Below are 17,419 nucleotides of genomic sequence, written 5' to 3' on the forward strand. Positions count from 1 at the left end.
CTGCCACCGTTTATTTCACGGGGGGTGGAGGGGCGCCAGAAAGGAAAGGAACCCACATCTGGATGCTTCCTACACGTGCTTGTATCTTAATGAGACCTGAGGGAAACGCACCAACGACAGAGAAGCGGGGGACGGGAGGGGCCGGGGCAGAAAAGCACTGGCCCCATTCCCTGGAGAATGGTTTCCCTTCTACACTCTGCTGGGAAGGGGCGTTTTCCCTCACACTACCTCAGGCCCAGTGTGGCTGGAGAAGGGCACCAGACGCCAGGCAGGACGGGGGCCCCGGGATGGGGAGGGGGGGTGAAGGCAGAGTGAGGAGAGGGAAACGTCCGTTGAGGAAGGGCTGGGGAAACAAAACCTGACAGAGGGACAGAGAACCGTCTATGAGGGTGCGTGCAAATCATACCAAGCGGCCACGCGCTCTGGGCAAGAACCGAGAAAACGTCCCGTGTCGGCCCCCGCCCCCGCCCCCGGCCCCCCGGTCCTGATGAGAATCTGGGTCTGGAGGCCGCTGGCAGCTTGTCCTCTCCAGCAGCGGAGAGGCAGCGTGCTCCCAGGCTCCCTTGTCTCTCCCCAGACGGCCCACGCCCACGAGACCCTCCCGACGCCCCGTACGTGGGCTCAAGGCGAGTTCGTCCTCCCCAGGGAGTCCTCGGAGCTGCCCGGCTTCACCGGCAGGCCTGCCACCAGCTGGCCCTGAAGCTGCCACCCTGCACGGAAATGAAGGCCAAGGTGCGTCATCGACCGGCCTGCCCCGGGAAGGATGCGGCCCAGCACGCCTGGGGCTTCCGCACGTGGCTGCGTGTGGGACGTCTGCCGGCCACCTTCCCCTCCAGGCCCGACAGGCCCTGCGACAGCAACGTCTGGCGCTGGTGGACGGATTCCAGGGCCCACCGCCACCCCCCGGCAGAGCCCCCGGTGCCCCCTCCGTCCCGGATGGGTCAAAACAGCTTTCCGACCTTCATCTCCTGTACTCCTCTCTTTCTGGACGCAAATAGGAGGCACCAGGTGATTCTCAGGACAGTGAAGGAAATGAGAGAGGTGGGAAAGCTCAAGCTGAGGAGTGAAGTCAGGGCACCCCTGCTCGATGCCAACGGCAAAGTCGAAGAACTTCAAGAAGTAAGAGGAGCTCCCTCCTCAGGGAGCCCACCCAACCCGCCCGTGTCCAGGGGACCCCTCCCTCTTTCCGATTCCACTTTCTGACGTCTTACCGTCCCTCCTCTGGTCACCTGAAAACTCAACTCTGTCCAAACGTAGCTGCAGGGACCGGGTGGAGGCCAGGGAATGACAGCCAGGGGAGGGGCTTGATTACTTAACGAAAATGTAGGGGAGACAGCTGTGTATTGATACTTGACGCCTGCCAGGCCCCAGGGATACAGAGAAATGTCATTCAGTCCCTGCCCTCAAGGAGCTTCTGAAAGGCAGGTACCGACACACTCGCATGGAAAGACAGCTCTCAACACCAGCCCACGCGTGCCAAGCGCCCGAAGCGTGAGACACACAACGGGCGTTGTGAGGACGTCAACTATTAACAGAAAGAGCCGAGAGCCCGAGGCAGAAGCTTGGATTAAACTCCAGACCGTGTCACTTTGGCAAATCGCTTAGTTCTTCCAGGCTCAGTTCCACGGTTGCTGAAAGATGGGCGGGGGTGGGGGGGGGAGTGGCAAATGCCATGCCCACCTCACTGCGTGAAGATAAAGTGGATGAATGGATACCTAAAATCACCGTACCAAACACAGACGTTATTACAGAAATTCAGAAGAGGGAGGGGTGGGTGTCTTCTGGAGCACTGCCCCAGGAAGGCTTCGGGAGGTGGGCTGGAGGGGTAGAGGCTGGGAGGGGAGGAAGGCCTCGGCAGCGTCGAGAGGAGGGGTGGCTGGTGTGAGCAGAGACAGTAGCGCGGAGGGACCCTCCCTCCCTGCCCATCGCGGGCACGCGCGGGGGCGTCTCCACTCCGCTGCCCTCTAGGCTCTGGGCGCGGGTGGCAGGAAAGAGGGAGAGGAATACAAAGCGTGTCTCAAACTCCAGCCCCGTTGACAGAAGCCCCAGGGGACTGGGGTGGGAGGCTGCGGAGGTGTTTAATCTTTAAAAGAAAAAGCCAACAGTTGGTGATTCTGAGAGACGATTACTAGGACCTCTACTTCTCTCTGCTGTCTCGCAACGCTGACCACTGACGGCTACTCCGTACTAACTCTGGACACACAGACGTGGGGGAGACTCAGATCGCTGCTCAAACACCTCACAGCCAAACGGTTCTAATCACTTTACTATATTACTTAATCCTCCCACTACTCCCTGAATAGAAACTACTATGATCACCCCCCCTTTTACAGACGGGGCATCTGAAACACAGAGAGGTCAAGTATCTTGCCCAAGTTTGCACAGCCAGTAAGGGCAGAGCTGCGATTTGAACCCAGGAAGCACAGCTCCAGGGCTTCACTCTTAACCACCACGCTCCACCTCCCCTCCTGTGTGACCCAGGAATCAGACAAGTTCACAGCCAACATAATGTTCTATAAAGGTAGCAGGAGAGAAATACAGTGTCATCCACGGAAAGCTCGGCACAGTGCTCGGTGCACAGCTCGGCGCACGACGGCAGAAGCGGCCAGGCCCTGGGAGTCAGGCAGAGCTAGGCTGGAACCGACCGTCACAAACCTGCGACACAGCTTCAACCTTCTCAAATTCCTTGAGCTTCGCTTTCCCCAGGTGTGTATTGGAAATGTACCTGGTACCTTTCGGGGTATGGTGTCTGGCTGGGACGGGGGGCTCAATAAATCATCTCTGTGCGAGAAGGGTCCTGGTTTCGCTGGCTTGCTGCTGTAGTCCGCCCCTGGAACAGGAATAAAGGAGGAGGTGGCATCGGAGCTGGACCTTGAAGGGCACGTGAAGTTCACCAGGTGGCAGCAAGAGAGAGTGAGAGGGGAGGCCCACCCAGTCTTGCGGCCCCTGCGGAGCAGCTCCGGAGGGGCTTCAAATGAACCCCGTCTAGGAAAGTGAGACAAGGCTTCAAGACGCTCACGATCTTCTTGAGGAAGTAGGACATTCACATGCAAACCCCGCCTCCCTCCAGTCTGACAGTATGTTAGAATCGCCGGGCCCACTTGAGGAAAATGTTGAGGTTTGAGCCCCACCCGGGAGAATCTAACTTGCTTGGCCTAGGGAGAGCCCAGGCACCGGTGTTTCTGAAAAGCTCCCCAGGGTGATTCAGACAAGCAGCCAAGCCTGCGAACCTCTGATGTAAACCAAAGTCAGCAAACGGGAGGACACGTGCTGAGCCCCGGCAAAGCACGTTGAACGATTTGCCAATATTCAACTCTGTTGTGCAGAAAGCGGACTTCCCGGTGTTGAACCAGATACCGCAGGTCTGCGGAAGAACGCGCCGTGAGACCAGCGTGGCAGCGCAGCAGGTCAGAGCGGGAAGGGCTCCTGGCCTGCGTTTATGGAGAAGGTGGGGCTTGGAGGACAGCTAGAATCTGGATGATCCCCTTACAGACTACGTGTCCGAAGGGTGGAAGACTGACCAACCAGATAACATGATTTCACCAGCCTAACGCCAAAACGAACACACAGGGTGCAGGCCATTGGGCATAGGTCAGTATCCAGGTCGGGGGAGAGCTGGAAGGGGCCTCCGCAGCCTGATGGCTGACAGCTGGCGGAAGGCAGCATCTCCTCCCCTTCCGCCCCCTCCACCACGCCCAGCTCTCTCCTTTGACCTCTGTCCTCTCCACACCCCTTCCCCCCATAGGTACCGGCACATCTCAGCTGGCGGAAGGTGTGAGCCTGGAGGCCGCCAGCTCATGCCCAACCCGCTTCCCTGTGATCTTGCCAGGAGCTGGCCCTGCCCAAACCCGCTGCCGCGTTACCGGGAGAAGGCGGTCAAGTTGGCCTTGTTGCCCAGGGCGCCTCTGAGTCAGGACCCGGTGAGGAGTTACCAAGCCCTGCTAGCGGACCGGGTGGCCTTGCCCCTCCATTATCTGTCCAGGGCCCATCCTGGCAAAACCTTAGCGAGAAGGAGAAGACCTGGACACATCTAGAAGAGCCTCCAGATGGGTGGAGACCGCAGTGGGCATACAGACCCCCAAGCCCTTGTGTTCTCAACCAATGTACCTTCAGCGAGAAGGCTTGGGTGGCTGAAGGGTGCGGGCTTCTGCAGAACCGGGCCTCTGCACCATCCCCCCAACTTCATCTGTACCCCAGGCTCCTGAAGACGCTACAGAAATTCTAATTTGTTCTGTCTTCCTTGGAGGAGCACTGGCGTGTGGTGGGGAGAGCAGAGGGGGATCCAGTTCCTGCAGACTGCCAAGGAGTGGGGAGGGAGAAGGGGTGTGTGTGTGTGTGTGTGTGTGTGTGTGTGTGTGTGTGTGGGTGTGGCGGGGGAGAGGCGCTGTAAGACATGTGGCTCTCATAACCCATTTGGAATAAGACTGGGATTGGTCAGGATAGAGGAAGCTTCTCCCTGGACAATCTGACGTCTGGACAAAGCTCAGAAGCAAGTCTGCTGGGCGGCAGGTCCCCCACAGCGTTTGGGGGAAGCAGAGGTCAGGCCAAGGCTGTGCTGGAGGATGGAGAGTCAGGTCTGAGGAAGGCTGACCAGCCTCGGCGGAGGGACAGGAGCAAAGTGGAGACTCGAGGTAACGGTGGGAGCGGTCACCCCAGAGCATCATCTTGCGCCTGGGCCGTGCTGCCGCTGACCCCTCGTGCCTCAGCTTTTGCGGTGCGGGGGAGGGGCAGAGGCACGTGGCCTCAGGTGGAGGCAGGCAAAGCGCGTGGGCCCGCGGGGTGCCGGCCGAGTCGAGGGGGAGGGGCAGCGGGGAGCGGCCAGAGAGGGAGAAGCTGCGCGGGGGGGTCCACCTCGCCTCCCCCGGCCCCTGTCACACACCAAGTCTGTGACCTTCCCCATCTGGGCTTCTCTTGGCCTCCGCTCACTGCCCTCTTTGCCCACTTTCCTCAAGCTGTCAGCACCCGGGAATCAAACACCACCGGGGCTCCAGCCCTGGCGTAACCACTAATCAGCTGTGTGCCCTTTGGGAGGCTCCTTTTTCCCCTCAAGCTCTCAGCTTCCTCCTCTGCACAGCGGGAGCCACTAGGGCAAAAATAAATGGAATAAATAAAAGAAACAAGTGACGCGCCTGCAAAGTGCCTGGCACAGCGTCGGCCCTCCATACCTGCAGCTGTCAATCATTACCTGTAGAATAAAAGTAATAAACGGATGGGACACGATTCAGCGTTATGGAGGAGTGAAGCGCTGACACGCGCAAAAATGTGGATGAACCTCGGGAACGTGAGTGGAAGACGCCAGACACGAAGGGGTGCATGTCGTGCGATTGCGCATATTTCTAGGAAAAGTCCAGAGGAGGCAAATCCCTAGAGACAGAAGGTGAGTCGGTGGTGGCCAGGCGCTGGGCAGGGGCCTGGGGGCTGAGTGCTTCATGGGTACAGGGTTTTCTCTCGGGGCGGATGAAAATATTTTGGAACTAGATAGAAGTGCTGGTTGCACGACATCATGAGTGAACAAGATGCCACTGGATTGTATAATTTAACACGGTAAACGCTGGACTTCCCTGGCGGTCGGGCGGTTAAGACGCCATGCTCCCAAGGCAGGGGACGCGGGTTCGATCCCTGGTCGGGCAACTAAGGTCCCACATGCCTCGGGGCAACTAAGCCCGTGGGCCACAACTAGAGAGAAGCCTGCGCACTGCAACAAAGGACCCCACGTTGCCACAACTAAGACCCAACGCAGCCAAACATAAATACATATTTTAAAAATGTAAATAGATGGTAAATGTTATGTGAATTTCATCTCGATTAAAAATAATTATATAGGGCTTCCCTGGTGGCGCAGCGGTTGCGCGTCCGCCTGCCGACGCGGGGGAACCGGGTTCGCGCCCCGGTCCGGGAGGATCCCACGTGCCGCGGGGCGGCTGGGCCCGTGAGCCACGGCCGCTGAGCCTGCGCGTCCGGAGCCTGTGCTCCGCGACGGGAGAGGCCGCGGCGGGGGGAGGCCCGCGTACCGAAAAAAAAAATAATAATAATAATTATATAAATAGGGTATGTACAGAGAGGTTCCAGATCTACAATTCCACCACGGTCGTTCTCCTGGCCGCCTCTCCCCGTGGCGGGGGGATGGGTGGGACGGCCCACAGCCAAGGGAGGAGAGAGAGTCTCCCGAGCGCTCCAGGGGACGGTGGGGCCCGGGGAACGGGCTGTTCTCCCCGCTCGGATCAGGAGCGACGGTGGAAAGGAGGAGGTCCCTTGCCTCAGATCCTGGCATGTTAGAGCAGGGCAGGCCTCTGGGAAACAAGCGTTTGGATGGTAAACCGAGGCCCAAGGCCGAGGCGATTTGCTCCGGGCCACAAAGCCAGGTTGTCCTTGCCCTCCTGGTACAGCCAGGGCTCCGGGGCCCGTGTTGTCACCCTGCTTCTCAGACTACTTGCCCATCATGCCTGGGTTTTGTCACCTCCAGCAAGAGAAGCCCAGGGCACACTTAGAGGGTTAGTAGGAAGTTCTGGGGAGTGAGACGGAGGAGAAAGCCTCCCACTCTCCAGCCCGGGGCTGGGAGGGCGGGTAGAGGGGTGCGCTGCGCTTCCACAGACGCCCGCCTTGCAGACCCCCTCCCCCCGGCTGCCGGCCTCACGCGGGACTCCCACCCCCCCTCCACCCTTGGCTCTGCTCTCTGGGTGGCGGCCTCCTTCCTGCTGGCAGCACTACCAGGGGCTCCCTTGTCCATCCAGGGATGAAGAAGCAGGATTCCTGGAATTCCTGAACGCCACCAGGCCATGGAGCTCTGGGGACAAGAGCCTCCGTAGGTCCTCCTGGGCCTGCGGACTCTTCGGGGCAACCCTCAGCCCAGCCTGCCCGCAGCCATGGGCATCACCCCTCCCCCACCCTCTCCCATCTGCTCAGATATGGAGTCCTCGGGCGCCTCTGCGGGGGGGCTGGGGGACCCCTGCAGCCTGGGCCCGCCTTCAGGACCTGCTCTCTCACCGCAGCTTTCTCAAGCAGATCTGAGAGGGAAGCAGGGCTGGAGCCCGCTTGCCCCATACCTCGCACCCCTCCCCAGGGCACCCCGTGCTCTGCTGAATGGCTCCAGCTTCAGGACGCGAAGTGATTGGGCCCAGCACAGAGGCTTCAGAGCCGCTTCTGGGTCCTCCCCTCCCCTCCGCAGCCTCCCTCTCCCTCGGCCGGGCTCCAGCTGAGTGGGCAACTGAGACCAGGTCACAGGTTGCTGGGCCACTAGGGCCTCAGGAAGGGCTGGGGCCCATAAGGCTGGAAGCTGGGGGGCTGGGGGCCAGCCCATCATGACCTTCAGTCTCCATCTCACCCGCCCGAGTGCAAGCCTGTCCCATCTAATTGCCGTGCCTCAGAAAGCCCTGCCGCTGGGGACTTCCCTGGTGGTCCAGCAGTTACGACTCTGTGCGCCCAATGCAGCGGAGCCGGGTCCGATCCCTGGTGAGAGAACCAGATCCCGCGTGCTGCAACTAAAGGCCCGCATGCCGCAACTAAAGATACTGCATGCCGCAACCAAAGATCCAGCACAGCCAAATAAATAATATTAAAGAAAGGAGGGAAGGAAGGAAGGGAAGGAGGGAGGGAGGGAAGGAAGAGAAAGAAAGAAAGTCCAGCCACCGCTCCGCGAGGACAAGTCAGAGCACGATTCCCTGCCCAGGCCGCCCAGACCCACCTCTGGCCTCCCCGGGACGCGCTGGCCTTCTGTTTCCGCCCCGCACTCACCCACCTGCTCGAGCCCTTTGCCTTGTTGCGTCTCTTCACCTCTGAGCTTCTGCTGGTCGTGCTGTCCCCTGAGCCACATCACTTACTCTTTTCGTTACACAGTATACATAATTGCTGTCGCCGGCTTATCGGTATATTTAGTGGTTCCTGTGGCTCTTCACAGAGTTGCCCATCTCATGTTAGTCTCAAGCCAACACACTGTCTGTGGGTCCCAGGGCAGAACCTCCCAAAGGCCCACCTGGAAGACACAGCTGCTGCATCCTGGCATTGTTCCAATTCCAAGGCAGAGTTTGGATGTGTGGCTTCCCCTGGGCCACCACGGTTTCCACTGGACGGTCACAGAGCACTGACGTGAGACAGCATGACAGGCTTCCTGGACAACAGTCAGTGGCTTCTTTAGCAGGAGTGTCGCTAGAGAGTGGTGCCAGGGGTGCCCAGGGCAAGCCCGGCGCTTAGGCCACGAGGAAAGGGAAACGGAGGTAAATGGAAGCAGGAAAGAAAGTCGCTAAACACAAGACGGGGGGAGAGAAATGCTGAGGCCAGAGGGAGGGCGAAGCAGGATCCCCGCTGGCACTCGACGTTCAGGATGTCTGGAAGGAGGTGGGCAGCTTTGCCAGATTCCCGAGGGCACTTGCAGGATCAAGATTTGGGTGCAGGGCCCAGGGGTGGGGGTGAGGGGGGCTGGCAAATGAGTCCCATGGGTACCAGGGAAAGGGGAGGAGTAGAAAGGGTTCTGGATTGACCACCTATGCCGCCAGCCGGATCCTGGAAAAATCAGGTGGGCGCTCACCAAGCTGGTCTAGTGTCTCAACACCTGAGTCGTTGGTGGTAACAGCACGTTTCCTCTTGTGTCCTGGAGTCCTGCTGGACAATTCAGCCAACGGACTTTGTGTAAGAAGAGAGAGAAGGGAGCAAAAACCAGCAAACAAACAAACAAGACCCTGCCCTTACAAAGCCTAAGATCCGGTGGGAAGATGGACAAGTAAACAATTTTAAATAGTGTGAGAAGTAAGGTAAGAGATGCCTGACCCAGTTGTACTAGGAGAGCAGAGGGGAGAGGCATCTAGGTCAGAGCCCGTGTGTGTGTATATGTGTGTGCGCGCTCACGCAAGACCACTCCTGTGTACGTGAACGTCAGCCCCCAAATAACAGCAGGCAGGTACCCAAGACTCACTGTGTGCTGGGCAAGGGGTTGCGAGCTCTTCATGAACCAGCCCACCTAATCCTCCCAACACGATGAGGCCCCACGTGCTCCCCCTTTTAGAGACGAGTCAACTAAGGCCTCCAGAGCTCTTAACCAGTTTGCTGTTGGGCTTCTCATTCATACTTCAACAGAGATTCTGCAGATGACACGTTATTTCAGTTTTACAGATGAGAAAGTGGATTCCAAACGATTAAGCACTCCACCCAAAGTCACCCAGCTAGTAAGTGAGCTGGGAAACGTGACCAAGCTTGTCCAAATTCAACATCCCGTGCTTGGTCTGCTTTCATCAATAGAGACAAATGCTCCTCCACCTTTCTGTGTCTTGGTGTTTTGTTTTGTTTTGTTTTTTGGTCACGCCACGCGGCTTACGGGATCTCCTTTCCCTGACCAGGGATTGAACCCGGGCTACGGCAGTGAAAGCCCGGAGTCCTAACCACTAAGCCACCAGAGAACTCCCTGTGCCTTGGTTTTGCCACCCATGAAATAGGAGAAAAGCATCCTAGTCTCAAATGTAAAAAGTGGTCCTAGCCTGGCAGTCTTTGGAAGATCTACCTCTTTCGGGTGGAGGTAGGGTGAAAAATTTCAAAACTGGCCCTGGCCTTCTGGGACCCTTGCTGGAGAATTCTGGAAAACAGCTTCATTCCTGTCTTGGGCAGATCTGACAGGGCCAGAGGAGAAAGCCTGAAATAGAGCTGGCTGGCCTCACCCTCCGTGGGATCAAGGGTGCTGTTTGTCTAGCTCTGAATAACCCATTCTGTGGGGAATATCCTGGGAATTTCCTTATGTGGCAGGGCTGGATGATTTCACTACATCAAATGAACTCCCCTCCCCGTCCCTAATATCAGTGACAAGAAATGGCACTGTTTCACTTTCTTCTTGAAAAGAAAACGTGAAAGATATTTAAAGGCATGGAAGGTTATTACAAGGAAGGTGGGAACCAGTTCATCTCCATCTGTGCTGAGGTTTGGACAAGAGGGCGGGGATTCTGAATACAGCTACAGGCATTTAGATTAGACATAAAGAAGAACTTCCTGATAAGGTGGAGGGATGCTGGAATAGATTAGGCCAGGTTCCAGGGAACAAGCTGTGAATCTATTTAGACCAGTGCTGTCCGAGAGAAATATAATGGAGCCATACATGCAACTTTAAATTTTTTAGTTGCCATATTAGAAAAGTAAAATTAAACAGGTGATGTTAATTTTTATAACACATTCCCCCCCCCCAAAAAAAAGGGACTTCCCTGGTGGTCCAGTGGTTAAGAAAGACTCTGCGCTACTAATGCGGTGGGCACGGGTTCGATCCCTGGTCAGGGAGCTAAGATCCTTCATTTCACTGCCACATGGCATGGCCAAAACAGAAAACAAAAACAAAACAAGCAAAAAACCAAACAAAACAAAAAGCACATTTTACTGAACCCAACAGATCCAAAATATTATCAATATAAATAATGTAATCAGCATAAAAATAATTAATGAGATATTTCACATTGCTTTTGGTACTGTTTTCAAGATCCAGTATGTATTTTACACCTATAGGATATCTTAGTTCAGACCGGCCACACTTCCACTGCTTGATAACCATGCGTGGCCAGTAGCCACGGCATCAGCCAGCACAAGCCTGGAATCACTAATGACTGACACCCCGTGGCAGATACGAGATGTGGTCTGGTTTTACCTAAAGGCAGAAGGTTCTCCAGAAGACCTGAGGGCCTATGAGGGTGAAGGCCAAGAAAGCGGCATCTCCTGGAGCCCTCTCAGCCTTCCTCGTTGCTGGAAACACAAAGACCCATCGCCCTCTGACAGTTCCGAGAACGCTTCTCGGCAGGGCTCTGGGTTCCCTTTCAGTAGAGGAAACCCTGACCCCTCGGGTCTGTGAGATGCAGGGTTTGGTGACCTGTTAACCCCAGTGACTTAACGCTGTCCGGGAGAGCAAGGAGAAGGCTTCCGTCCTGGGTGGGTGAGTAGCTCTGTTCTCTCCGCCGAGTCTTGCTGGTGTGAATGACTGGTCATGGGGTCGGGGGGAGCCGGGCCGGACAGGGGGGATGGAGACCTACCCCGTCTGGGGTGCGGTGTGGGAACGTCAGCCCAGGCCCAGGCTAGCCCATCTCGCCCCCGTCCGTGGCATCTCCTCCAGGTACCATCCTGGCCCTCCCCCTCACCTTGTTCTCATCCTGCACGACGTCATCTGTCCCCCACCCCCACTGCTCTCCCCTGCTCTGTCCCCCAGCACTCAGCACCACCCAACATCACAAATGGTCTAGAGCCTGCCTTCCTCTTTTGGATGTGAACTCCATGGGGGCAGGGGCTCCATCCGACTCCCCACTGTACCCCCAGGGCCTTGCCTGACACACACAGTAGGGGCTCCAAATTTTTTTTTTTTTTTTTTGGCGGTACGCGGGCCTCTCACCGTCGTGGCCTCTCCGGTTGCGGAGCACAGGCTCCGGACGCGCAGGCCCAGCGGCCACGGCTCAGGGGCCCAGCCGCTCCGCGGCACGTGGGATCCCCCCGGACCGGGGCCCGAACCCGTGTCCCCCGCATCGGCAGGCGGATTCTCAACCACTGCGCCACCAGGGAAGCCCCCCCAAAATATTTTTTGACTGAGTAAAAGGAAAACTTGTTATAATTCAGAGGAGAACCAAAGCAGTGAGGGAGCCGTATCTCACACTTCCATTTTTTTCTCACAAAATTTCTGACTTTGGATACATTAGCTTCAACATGGATGTGAACCGCAAGACGAAATAAATGAGAAAAGTTACAGATATTTCCCAAGCGTCTCGGAAAGGAGAACCTCCAGTCCTTCTCTTCCTAAGAATCCAGATGGTTTAATCTTCCTGAATACTGTCCTGGGGCGTTTTCTCCCCACGTCTCATGACTAGAGCTCAGCGTAGTTATTCCTTGTGAACGAATCGGTTTGTTGAACTACACGACGGTTAGGTTAGAAAATATGATGAGGGGAAGGAAGAGAGGTGAGTTATTGGCAAAGACACAGACAATCCAGCTGAGGATATAAATGGGCCACACAACATTCCCCGGCATTCTGAGAAAGAACAGCTCAGAGCTCTGTTTTGCCAGAACATTCCCCTCGCAAGAACTCCCTGCAACGTGGGGGAAAGCACAGATTTATAAAGGAAGAAGCCAAGGAACACGAAAAGCAAGAGTCTCCTTACCCCTGAGTGTGTGGGATGATGAGACAGCAAATGAGACAATATTAGTTTGAGTCACAGACACAGGGACCAGCTGGGCCTCTTCTGCAGCTGCATTCCAGAGGATGGCATTTCCTGAGCACGACTGGTTCCCAGGCCTTGTCAAACCCACTGGGAAAGAGGTGATGCTGTCCCCAAGCTCACCCCATCCAAACCGCAAACACCCAGGTCTCCCTTCTACACCACAGGAGCACCTGCTGTCCCCTTGGGTGCAGTCCACGTGCTGGGACACCCACCCAGGTGGTCAGCCCGGCCCGAGGCAACGTGGCTAAGTGCCCAAGAATCGCCTCATTCTCGATCACCGACAGCGGCACCCCTCCAGAGAGTGCATTAATAAAAGACTCTTGAAGATCTTGAAGACTTTTCAAACCTAAGGAATGGCTGGCTGAGAATAAGGTTGGAGGAGATGCCTTTCGGCATGGGGCCTGCCCGGCATCCTGGTACGCAGGGCACTGGCTGATCGGTCCACGCACGCGGTAATCCTACTGAAACAACCAGGGAACCCAGTACACGGCAGTGGGTCCTCTTCGACCTCTTTCCCAGGCAAATATGCGGGTGATTGATAGGTGTCAAGGCACAGGGGTGGACGGGAGCTGGAATATTCCACTGAAACTGACTTTAAAGGAAGCCAGGATCAGGGGGTGCTGAGCTCAGTAAGTGGAATCTTACTAGTGTTTGGTTTCCAGCCCATGTTTACCTTCTACCTCGTGCGCTCGCTTTGGCGTAACGGAGACTAAGCAGGACTCTGGAGACAGAACCAGAGGCTTAGATTCCTAGCTCTGCCCCCCAATACGTGAATCTGGGGCGAGTTTTCTAAGTCTTGGTGTAGTCGCTTCCCGGGGCTGCTGTAATAAAGCACCACACCCTCGGCCGCTTGAACAAGACAAAGGTTCCAGAAGCCGGAAGCCCAAGATCAAGGTGTGGGCGGGAGTGGTTCCTCCTGAGGGCCGTGAGGCAGGATCTGTTCCACGCCTGTCTCCCGGCTGCTGGTGGTTTGCTGGTGACCTCTGACCTTCCTTGTCTTGAGATGCACGGCCCCATCCTCAGCCTTCACGCTCACATGCTACTCTTCCTGCGTGCATCTCTCTCTGAGTGCAGATTTCCCCTTTTAATAGGGACACAGTCATCCTGGAGTAGAGCTACCCTGATGACTTCATCTTAACTTGATTATCTCTGGAAAGACCCTATCGCCAAATAAGGTCACGTTCTGAGGTCCTGGTGGCTGGGACGTTAACATATGAATTTGGGGGGAACCCAACTGAACCCCTAACACTTAGCTGGTTTCCTCTTCTGTAAATGGGGATCATAATACAATTGCAGTGGTTGGAAGATGCCTCAAGAAGGCATGTGGTCCGCAGGAGGCCGGGGGATGTCTGCCTTGTCTGAATGTGCAGGCGCCTCTGAGCCTCCTGGATCAGACCGCGCCCCGGGGAGCAGGGCCCAGGTCAGGACTCACCCTGTGAGTGTCCAACACACGTCAGCAGAACCGTGGCCATTGCTTGCTGATGACGGTGAAGACGAAAGGCTGGAGAGAAAAATCTGATGGCAGACACGCCCGGGCTATAAAAATCTGATACCAAGTGTTGGCGAGGACATGGAGCTGAGGACCCCTGGACGCTGCTGGTGGAGTGCACGTTGGTACAAACACTTTGCGGGGCAAGTTGTGTTGAAAGGAAGAAGGTGCCTACCTGATGCCCAGCAATCCCACTCCTAGGGATACACTCTAGAGGAATGCATACACGTGTGCCCCAGGAGATGGGTGCCAAAATGTTCACAGCAGCATTGTCTGTAAGAACAAAGCATGAAAAATCACCTAAACTTCCCAAATGTGTTGTATTCACTGGAGAAATACTATACTGCGTTGAAGTGAATTAACTAGAGCTATGCGTAGCTCACCGGTGAATCTCACGAACAAAATATTGAGCAAAAAAGAGCAAATTGCAGAAGAATCTCTACAATGGGGCGTGCAAAACGAAACGACACACTGCATAGAATACACACATATGTATGTGCATAAAGAGAGGTATGAGGGAATTCCCTGGCAGTCCAGTGGTTAGGACTCTGAACTCTCACTGCTGAGGGCGCGGGGTCCATCCCTGGCTGGCGAACTGAAATCCCACAAGCCAAGCGGTGAGGCCAAAAAGAAAAAAAAAAAAAAAAAAAAAAAAAAGACGTGAGAAATACCAGATTCAGGAGGGATGTTAGCTGGGGAGGAGAGGACCACAAGGAGCTTCAGTTATATTTGTAGCAGTTTGGTTTTTTTTCTAATGAAAAGAGAAAAAAAAACTTTATAACTTTCTGCATGCTTGAATGATAACTTTTTAAAAAAGAGCCAGGACTCAATGAGCCTTACGTAAAGCAGAGGAGGAAGCTGGGGCCCTAATTGCGGGGAGATTCAGAGCTGTCCTTGCCAGCCCTGGAACCCAGAACCCAGCGCACACGAGCGAAGGATGCTGAAAGGTTGAGGCCCAGGGAGGGGGGAGGCTCCTGCTGGGAGGGAGGGGAGGAACGGGGACACTGTGATGCTGCCCCTCTCTGTTCTGAACCCGGCGTTGGCCCGCGCCCCAGCCCCGGGGCTGCGGAGGGCCCCAGGAGGAGCCCCAGCTCCTGGGCGGGGCAGCCCAGGAGACACACGTCCAGGGACGCGCGCCCTGCATCCCACACACGCCCCGAGCACGCGGGCCGCCACCTCCGCACACTGACACACACTCCGTCCCTAACAACCCGGCACGGACACCTTGACGGTTTACAGCACAGATACACGCCCCCCAGCCACACACACGCACGCACGCACCCCCGCCGCTGCCCACTCCGGCCGGGACCCAGGAGCTGGCGAGGCTGCAGAGCCTACCAGCTGCAGCCCTGCCAGCGCCCCCTCTCCTCCAGGGCTGGGTTTTTCCAGCCGGAGCCCCGCTCCCTCTACGGCAAGCTCTGGAAATTGGTGTCTGACGTCGCCGCTCCGGCACGATATTTATTTACTTCCTCTTTTCTTCCCTCGGCTGAGGCCCTCCGGTTGGGAGAGCTGCAGGCAGAAAGCTGCCTGCCGGGTGGAGGAAGCCGAGAGGACGGTGGGCAAGACCGTCCAGGAGCCCCCGGCCCGCCCGCGGGGGCCATGAGCGTCCGGCCGGACGCCCCGAGGGAGGAGGGAGATGCCGGGGACCGGGGACGGGAGGCGGAGCTGCGGGGCCGAGGCGGCGGCCGGCAGCGCCAGCACAGACAGGCCACCCGGTTCCTGCACCAGGACTCGGCCGACCTGCTCCCCCTGGACGGCCTCAAGAGGCTCGGCACCTCCAAAGACTGGGTGAGGCTGCCCTCCTCCCTCCCCACCCCCGGGGGGCCGGGAGGGTGCAGACCCCAGCCTGCAGCTGCCCCTCCCTGCCCACGGGGCGGGGAGAGGCAGCCCTGACTTGTGGGTTCACCTTGGCCGTTCCCGGCTCTTCCCTGGGGTGTTCCCACGGCTTGGTGGCTCTGGGGGACCCTATCTATTGCTCAGCTTCCCCAAAGAGCCCCAGGCTTGTCTTAGGGGGGAAGAGAGGGGCACTGGTTAGAGCAGAGGTTTGCGGGGACCGGGAGCCCCTGGAGCAGTCGTTTACCGCTGGGCCCGGAGGACTGGCGGGTTCAAGGTCGCGGTTCCCTCCTCTGCCTCAACCGCAGGTCCCCTCACACTGGGACTGGACCTTCGGTGCCCCCCGCCCCATCCTCGCCAGAACACCAGGGTTTCCCACGGCTTTTGCCTGGGCGCCGGGCTCCTGAGGGCCCCCTTGCTCCCTGCAGGTGCAGTGGCCCTTCCAACCTCCTTTCCTTCCATCCCCCTGCAGCAGCGTGGCCTCCAGAGGGAACGGGGTCAGGGAGTGACACCGAGGGGTGGGTGAGTCAGGGGACAGCTGCATATACTCACTCCCCTCTGACAGAGGGAGGGGCTGAGAGAGTGGCCTTCCTCGGAGCCAGGACGCTTGGGTTCAGATCCTGGCTCTGGCACTTAGCGACTCAGGCAAGTCACTTTAAGTCTCTGAGCCTCAGTTTCTTCATGTGTTACATGAGGATAAAATTAACAGGATGTACCTCACAGGGATGTAAGAGTTACACGAGCTAATGCCTGTAAAGGACTTAGAACAGTGCCTGGATAATTTGGAGCTCTGTCTAAAGGCTGTTGTTCCTCCAGCCGCTCTTACTAGTCCATTTAGCCTGAGAGAGAAAGTAAGGTCCACAAGGTCCGGAGAAGATGCGATGGCTCTGGCCTCCGGCTCACAGAGGACAAGGGGGCTTCTGTAGAAAGGTTGGGGGTACTCTGTCCTCTCTCATCTCCTGGGCAGGGAGTCTGAGAGGAGGGGCTCCTGCAACCTGAGGTGTATGAGGCCATTTCCAGGCCACTCTGGCAGCCCCTTCTCCCCGGAAACCTGGAGCCAGATGCAGCCCCTCACTGCATTTCCTGAAAGAGCCCTACCTTTCCACATTCCTCCCAGCAGCCCCGCCAAGGGGAAAGGTGACCAGACTGAGATTTCAATTCAGAGAACCTCCTTGCAAACAGCCAGCACAGCGGAGAAACAGATGCAGCAGGGAAACAGGTTCTTTGGCTCTCAGTGGCGAGGAAATCACAGCCTCTGCCCTTTGCGGCCCACCCCTCCTCTGTTCGGCCCCGGCGAAGAGGCTCTATTAACACTGCCGCCCCAGCGTGGCAGGTCCAGCCTTCTGGCCTCAGGACCTCCCGGACTGACACGGAGCCGTTACCTTGTATGGCTTTGGGAGTGAAGACACAGCATTCGGGGGCCTGAGCCTGCATCCCTCGTGGGACAGGTGGGAGGAGAGCTGGAAACCACAGAGCTGCCCTTCCCAGCCGCTCCCAGAGCTCGCTGCTGCCCTTTTCCCAGAGCTAGGTCTCCTGCTGGCAGCCTGTTGGCCGGGAGCAGCCTCAAGGGCCTCATTAAGCCCTGGGTAGAAAAACAATCCCAGGCTCCCAAGGAGAGAGGGCAGGTGGGGAAGCATGTGTGGAGCCTGGAGGGACACAGTCTTTCTTCGGTGAGCATTTATGGAGTGCCTACTGTATGCTGAGCTGAGCCCTGTGGCACGTGGAACCCCAGACTTAAAATAAAAGCCCCTCTCCAAATAAAGAGTAGTTCCTGAGCCAGTGGCCCAGTCTGGCCTAGAGAAGGGTGAGAAGAGGAGTTTCAGAAGGAGGGGTGTGCAGGAGCGGAGGCATGGAGGTGAAGGGCAGCCTGGTCCAGGCAGCGCCAGAGGGGGCACTGGGGCAGATGAGCACAGCGGGCGGGGGGGTGGGGGGAGAT

General features: G+C 57.1%; 2 protein-coding genes across 2 annotated transcripts in view; both read left to right on the forward strand.

The window, feature by feature from the left end:
• Positions 1-383: 383 nt before the first annotated feature.
• On the forward strand, positions 384-4,034 carry TEX52 (testis expressed 52). The gene is given in 4 exon segments (XM_028484652.1): positions 384-389; positions 578-668; positions 671-1,111; positions 3,730-4,034. Coding segments are annotated over 4 exon segments (843 nt in total).
• An 11,086-nt stretch (positions 4,035-15,120) lies between these two features.
• Positions 15,121-17,419, forward strand: part of NRIP2 (nuclear receptor interacting protein 2) — a 6,819-nt gene continuing 4,520 nt past the window's right edge. Inside the window, 1 exon segment of the mRNA XM_028484651.2 lies at positions 15,121-15,438. Within this exon segment, the coding sequence (XP_028340452.1) occupies positions 15,250-15,438 (189 nt within the window). The 5' untranslated portion in view covers positions 15,121-15,249.

Source organism: Physeter macrocephalus, unplaced genomic scaffold (genome assembly GCF_002837175.3).
Source record: "Physeter macrocephalus isolate SW-GA unplaced genomic scaffold, ASM283717v5 random_205, whole genome shotgun sequence".
NCBI classification, from domain to species: domain Eukaryota; kingdom Metazoa; phylum Chordata; class Mammalia; order Artiodactyla; family Physeteridae; genus Physeter; species Physeter macrocephalus.